The sequence below is a fragment of the Antrostomus carolinensis genome, unplaced genomic scaffold, assembly GCF_000700745.2.
Source record: "Antrostomus carolinensis isolate BGI_N321 unplaced genomic scaffold, ASM70074v2 Scaffold56388, whole genome shotgun sequence".
In the NCBI taxonomy this organism is placed as follows: Eukaryota; Metazoa; Chordata; class Aves; order Caprimulgiformes; family Caprimulgidae; genus Antrostomus; species Antrostomus carolinensis.
The window spans coordinates 1-7,215 of record NW_010332014.1 but is presented as its reverse complement, the minus strand read 5'-3'; the positions used below and the strand labels follow the sequence as shown (position 1 = coordinate 7,215).

Genomic DNA, 7,215 nt, shown 5'->3' with positions numbered 1-7,215 from the left:
GGGGAGGACGGTTCCTGGTGGTCGGTGAGGAGGGGAGGCCAGAGCAGCCGCCTGCTGAGAATCTGATTATTCCGACATGGCTGAGTGGGGTCTAACTCCTGCCTGCAAAACCCGAGCTGCGGCTGTAACCGGGAGTAAATGTAAATGCATTTGTTCAGCCAGCCTGCTTTAAATCCTATTTGCAAACAAGTCAGTATTAGCAATACCTAATGTAGGCTTTTGTACTGTACCGTTGAAGCAAACGGCTTCCAGGGCCAGCAGAGACTGAGATCAGCAGCAGCCGAGTCCCTGCCCACAATACCTACTTCCCATCTTCTCCCTTCTTCTCTCCAAAAGAATTGAGAATATAAGACTGCAGCAACAACACTAACAAAATGTCAAGGGAAGGAGCTCTTCGTGATAAAAATCACAGCCTGAATTTCACTCTGGATGATAATTTGAGCATCAGTATCTTCCTACATGGCCCAGCAAATACCCTGGATACCTCAACACAATATGCACTAACATGAAAACTAGGGGTATTTTTATTGAAAAAAAAAAGAAAAATCCAGCTGCTTAAAGAACTGTAATCAAGATGTTACACAATACCATTTGAATTACATTATTTACAAACAGATTTGTATCCAGTTCTAGATGGGGATGAGTATCAAATTATCCTCTACTCAGAAAAGCTGCGTGGGGACAGCGCTGTTGGAACTCCAGATTCTAGTATCACCAGTCCAGAGCTGTTACGAAGCAAGATACCCACTTCATAATCACAACTGCATTATTCAGCAACACCACACAACTGGTGTATGTCCTCCAGTAGGGATTTCAAAAAGCAAGCTAGTGTCATACTGACCTCCCAGTGTCACCATCAGGAAATACATCAGCCTAACCTAAAGCAGAAATGAGGAGGACGCTCCTTGGAGCCATGCTGCTGTGTATAAGGTACTGCATAGTTATTTCAGTATAACATTACAGAAGCAGTACTAAGGAGCCCATGATAATATAAAATACAAAAAGACTGAGAATGTTCTCCCTAAGTCATGTTCCTCTTTCAGGTAGCAATTATGCGTACATAGAAAGGACAGCTTTCCTGACTCTCAGCTGTAGAGCCTGCAACAAGTATGAGCAGTGTATGGTACCAGATCACTTCTGGTAAGTACATATGCATAAGCTTATTTATATAAACAAAAGTATCAAAATCATAAAGCATCAAAACTTCAATAAGGTTTTTTTATTATTATTATCTTAGGAAACTAATCAGTATTTTTAAATCAAAACATTTCTTCATTATTTTTCTTTAGCTAATGTGTTTTTTACATTTTTTATTCAATTCTCCAGCTGTATTTCAGATTGCTGAAGGAATATTTAAAGTATTACCAATATCTTTCACACTTAGAATAACAAAACAAACAAGCTTACCTCCAAATTCCTTTACAGCTCTGTAAGACCTTTTCAGTCTTTTAAACAACCTCCAAGTCAATATTACCTTGCCATACACCTTAATTTTGAGAAGTTCCTTAAGTAACACAATTCTATAATTCAAAAGCAACAACATTTGCACTTAAAACATACAAACATCTGCTGTCAGAAGACCAGAAAAGTTACACAAAACTACAGAATAAACTTAATACAGTTGACTGGGATTGTCTTTTTGAACAGCATGACTTTTGGGGGGCCCCATTTCTGACAGATTTGGAGAATTCTCAAATTCTAACTTTACAAGTTGACATCATGTAGGACTACGCAAGAGACAGTCATTTACTGTCAGAATTAAAACTGTATCTGCTTCTGCCCAATTACTTTGAAGAGAAAGTGAAGAGAGATTAACCTCAACATGATCAGCTCTCTGTCATGGAGGAAAGCAGCAGAGGAGCTATTTAATACAAGGATACAGAGAAGATCCGGATTTCCGATGTCCAGGTTACACACAGCTTGTTTAGCAAGGTATGGAGAAGTGACACTGAGTCCATCGAGGTTCACTGAACATTTTTGCAGCACTCTCATCAGAATGCTACTTGTTAAGCAGGACATCTAGATATTCCTATTTCACTTTGCACGTTAAAGCTTCCTTGCGTACCATTCTGGATAAATACAGTGCAAACCACACCCAGATCCGTTCAGGTAGATGTTCACACAGCCTGAACTGTGGAGAGGCATGGGGAGACAAGAGAAGAGAAACAGAAGAAAGCAAGAAACAGATTAAGATGTATTCCATTAAAAAGTGAACAGTTTCTCAAATTACCACTAAAGCAAGGCAAAGCCTGCTTGAACATCAGCAACCCCCTGGAAGTAAAGCTATTTAGCCATTTCAGAAGTAGTGCACACAGCTGAAGAGTTAGGTTCTGCAAATAAATCCTATTTGTGGTTTATTGTTAATATATATTATTTTTATAATTATTATTTATTTAGATTTCTTGTAAATAAATCCTGAAGTGGTTTGTTCAAGTTCACAACAGCAATACTATCCACTTCCTTTAATTGTCACATCTTGCCAGAATCCTTCCCAGGTCTTTTATTCCTTTTGGAATAATCCCCACTTCTCCAATTCCTTCTACTTAATGTGACAGAAAGCCACTAGACAGGACACATCTAGAGATGTGACCAGTGTTCATAAAATCACTCTGAAGCCCACAGTCTGCCCCCAAAGATGAAAACCTGGCATACACAGGACCTGCTTCCAGGCAGCTTTGGATAAAAATGTGGCTTCTTTTTTTTCTGCTGTTATTCCATCCTCCCTTAGCCACTCTTCCCCAAAGCAGAAATATGCTCAATAAATTAAGATTTTAAAAAGCTACTTCTGTTCATAGACGACAGTGAAATGCTGGCCCAGTCAGCAACACACCAAGTGTGCTTCTGAATATAAAAATTGTCTCTTTCTCACTTTTATTGCGCATTTCAAGCGGGAACTGGATTCTCTCTCTCCTTCTAAAGAAGAAGTGTGCCCAAGCATAATTTTCTAAAGTAGAATTAGTGAGAAAATATGGCACAAGGCCTTTAAATCCTGCAATATACATTGTACTTTTTCACAATACAGGTATAAGTTTCATTTGGGCTCCTAAGAAAGTAAACAGCTTATTTATTTCTATTGACAAACATGAAATAGTTTAATTAATTCCATTACCTGTATTGCATGCTTCCAGTAACCAGTAGTCCTTGTGGACAACCCAAGAGTAGAAATAGCGTAACTCGCGTATTCTTCAGCAGAAGGAAAAAAGAAAGATCTCTTCGATGCAGTGCTGCTGCATGATGCCATTTTTGTAGCAATTATGAACGGGGTTAAACTCTGAACAAAAATTCCCTTTGAGGCATACTCATAATGTAGCGCTCTACTGAAATAGTCCAGGTAGGTCTAGAAAAACAAAAGCAGAAACATCTTTTTTCTTTCTTTAAAAAAAAAAAAATCAAGTCTCAAGGCAGACTTTTATTAAAATGACAGAAAAGTTGTAGCACATTTTATACAGCAGCTAAAAAAATAAAACCTTGAATAAATAATATAAAAACACACATTTCTAAAGTATTACCAACATTTCTATTTGTTGTTATTTGTTTGCTATAAACCTGCAACAGTACACTAACTTGCAGGACAAAGCGACTGCTTAACTCTATGATGTGAATTTAGACAATTTCTGCTTAAAAACCATACAGAAACATTTATTTCATCTAAAATAAACACCTTGTTTAGTTTGAGGGCATTGCAGGGGACACTCCAAAGCTAACTATGCATGCTCTCGTCAAAAGGAAGTCCTTTAATACATGTACAGGTGAATTCCATGTTCAACTGATCTTCCCCAGAAACTAGGTTAATTAATTCCTGCAAGTCCCTTAAGCAAAATTAAACATGTATTTGTTCATGTGCATCGGTATTATCTCTTTTAGTTCATTTTCCTTTTACAGAATACATAAAAGAGCACAAGCCTGATAATTGGGATTGCTGGAATGAAACAGATGGAAAAATGAGCACGGCTTAGTCTTACCAAGGCAGCAACACTGAAGCCACCGCTGTGCCACGCAGCCAGTTACCCCTGAGAAACAGCATGTTAAACTCAGCTTGTGAGTGAACAGGTTTCTGCTCCCAAATGGCCTCACCAAAGTGCCATTCCCAACAAACTGTTGTCAGAGCATCTCCTACAAATGCTCCTACACCTGCTTTAGGAAAACAAACCAACCACTTCAAACACCTCACACTGTTAATGCAAAGAGGCTCAGGATGCTAGAGCAGCTTGTTCCCACTTCTGTGCCAGTGTTACTGTGCAGAGGGCAGGCTTTAAACTGGAGCGCTGATCTGGGGTTGGGATTAATGATACTATTAGCTAAAGGAAGAAACTCTGCTACACTCGGCTTTGTTCTCTTCTTTCTCATTCAGGCCTTTTAACTGTTTTAGTTCAGAGTGTAGTTCTACATACACTTAGAATAACCAAGGTGGGGAGATGCTCAGCAACAGGAACAGGAATCTTAAACTTCAGTTTCCACACTGAAGAAAATCTGCAAGGAGTTTTATACCTTGGGGTAATAAGAGCTGGTTTTGCTTCAGGCAAAAGGAAGTGCTCACAGGAGCTATCCCAGGAGCGAGGCTGCACAGGAGTCAGGCTACGGCAAAGGGCAGCCACCGCGGCTGAGAGCAATAACCACTTGTGTTTAGGCACCCGATTGAGACAAGATTGTTCTAAAAATCTCACTTGCTTTTGTGGATTCAGCAGTAAATCATCCAGTGTAAACCTGCTTCACCATGTGCACTCATACTTCCAGCATCACCCAGCCCCATCCTATTCATTATTGACTGGATCTCCTTAGGAAGAATAATTATGGGGAGGAAAGTTCTTTTCACTTCTCCCCAAATACAGGACAGACAAGGGTGTAAGAAGCCTTCTGCCCCTTGGTGTTAGGTGAAGCAGTGGCTTGGTTTTGCCACAGCCCTTGTCACAGTGGTACAGTGAGCATGTGTAGCCCCTCTTGCTACCAAATCCTAGTGTGTAAGTAGCCTGAGGTGTATTTGCATAGTTCAGCTGAAGAAGAGAGATACAAAATCCTTGAGCCTTTCAGTGGGTCACAGAACTGCCACTTTGCTTTGGGCATCGTTCCTCTGAGGAAGGTAACACTTCTCCTAGAACTACTGTTACGCCACAGTTCACACATAATCCAAATAGCACTGACTTTGGTTCAAAGCCCAGTATTAGTGAGGATAAAGAGTTTACTGCATAATACGTGTAACATTCACCCCTGATATTTGAACAAATCCCTAGAAAACTTTTAAATCTTTTTGATATCCCTGCTGAATGTTTAAAAACCCCCCACAACCAACCTATAACGGATCTGCTTTTCAGTGCATTAAACATCACCCCCCAACTTACTTTAGAGGCTCCATAGGCTGTGAACATTGGTGTTGGCTGACAACAGGATGCAGAAGAAACATTCACAATTGCCCCCTTCTTCTTCTCCACCATGCCTGGCAGCACAATACGCATCATCATGTTAGCAGAAGTAATATTTATGTTGATCATGTCCCACAGCATATCCTCAGACAGGTTGGTAAAATAGTCCGGGTAGGGATAAAATACACCCACGTTATTCACCAAAATGCCAATTTCTCTGTCTTTCAGAGCCTCTTTAATGGCTGGGTAAGGCTCACGCCCCTTGCTGAAGTCAGCTACTATGAAATCTGTTTCCACTTTATAGGTTTCAGATATGCTCCTAGATACAGCCTCCAGCTTTTCTTTGTTTCGGCTGATTAAGATGATGTTGACACCACGCTTTGCCAGTTCTTCAGCGTACGCCTTCCCGATGCCATCTGTGCTACCTGGGATAGAAAACAGCAAAACCAGGTGAAAATCAGAGCAGCCCCAGCCTTCTATTTTGACAGTTCTTTCAATTATCACTTTATTCCCTTCTCTGAAGATGATATGGCACTGAATATGCTCATCTCAAAGCCTTAGCATGAAAGACAGTGTTGTCAGTAGCCACCTTCTGCAATCCCACCTCATACAAGTTTTATATTTTCTATGACAACAGAGAGTTTAGCACAGAACCGTAACGAAAGGTGAGGATGTCAGAGGTACGTGACTTAAACCTCGTTGAAGAACTTGAGCACATGTGAAAAGCCCATAGCAAAAAACTCAATCTTGACTGCGCCTCTGTCTATGCTTGTATGTGTTCAGGGTGTACCTTGCAATTTTGGGGGGAAAAATTGCTCTTCAATTCTTTCCCAGCAGTCAGTCAACACACTGAGCTGACCCATCCCCTGAGGAAGTCCATTTACTAATGCACTGAAAAACTAATCACTGCTCAAGCAGATTAACTTGCAACCTGAGATAATACAGGCACCAGTTTGTGAGGTAAAGCCCACCCAGCAGCACCAGCGAGCAGGTTCTACACTACTGCCACAGCACGTTCTAGAAAGAGAAGCAAATACAGCGCTTTAGTCCCTTACCAGTGACCACGGCCCATCTTCCATACTGCTTGACAAGATCAATCTCACCACCCAGCTTTGGAATTAAATGCAACCTGAGCATGCTGTAAGCATCAAACGCGAGGGAGACACACTTTGTGACTGTGTACCACGCTCCAACGATAGCCAGGGCTTCTACGTAGAAACTGCAGGAGCGACTGATCTCTCTGTACAAGAGGTAGAAACGATCCACTGCGGCCATGGTGATCACGAGCCTGGGGAAAAAAAGGACACACAGGCGATTATAATACTTCCTGGGTCGTGTAAACTCTTCAGACTGAGTGGATAACCTTTGAGATTCAGCATGTTACAGTCTGAGCACCATTTGGATGCAGAAAAGCCACAAGTCAACCTGCTAAAATTTGGGTATCACCCACCATCCTCCTCACTGGTTCAGCTACTGTTTAGCCCTTGTTCAAAGGTTATTAATCAGTTATACTGCAACGACACCGATCAATCACACTGTAAATAAACCAGTTCGAGTCCAAGCAGATAAGGGCAGCTCAACACGTAAAAACTAGGTTTGGGAAGATTAAGATCCACCTACAAAAGAGCCGAGGATAACCAACAGGAGAGAGCTGAGCACAGAAGGAGCAACAGGCTCTTTCAAGCACAGAAAGCCACCCGAGAGACACAGCAAGCTGAAACAGAGGCGCGACTTTAATCCCTGGCGCTGTCACAACCTTGTCCTTACGGTTTGAAAATCCTTGAACCGCGGGACCGCACCGCAATGCTACACGGCACGTTGGCGTTCAGCAACAAGCTCGCTGTGCCTCGCAAGGCCT

The 7,215-nt window shown here is 41.5% G+C and overlaps 1 protein-coding gene across 1 annotated transcript; it reads right to left on the bottom strand.

The window, feature by feature from the left end:
• Positions 1 to 2,002: 2,002 nt before the first annotated feature.
• HSDL1 (hydroxysteroid dehydrogenase like 1) lies at positions 2,003 to 6,638 on the bottom strand. The gene is made up of 4 exons (XM_010173333.1): positions 6,413 to 6,638; positions 5,337 to 5,782; positions 3,110 to 3,337; positions 2,003 to 2,131 (listed from the first exon to the last, which is right to left on the bottom strand). The coding sequence occupies exons 1-4, from the start codon at positions 6,630 to 6,632 to the stop codon at positions 2,030 to 2,032; spliced, it is 996 nt and encodes a 331-aa protein (XP_010171635.1). The 5' UTR covers positions 6,633 to 6,638; the 3' UTR covers positions 2,003 to 2,029.
• Between the last annotated feature and the right edge of the window lie 577 nt (positions 6,639 to 7,215).

Bases quoted from the DNA above. Each gene is read 5' to 3' on its own strand.
- HSDL1 (XM_010173333.1), bottom strand. From the start codon at position 6,632: ATGGCCGCAGTGGATCGTTTCTACCTCTTGTACAGAGAGATCAGTCGC. The intron at 5,783-6,412 runs GTAAGGGACTAA...TTTCTATCCCAG, and splicing joins AAGATGGGCCGTGGTCACTG to GTAGCACAGATGGCATCGGG. The intron at 2,132-3,109 runs GTAATGGAATTA...GCCTCTCCACAG, and splicing joins ACTGGAAGCATGCAATACAG to TTCAGGCTGTGTGAACATCT.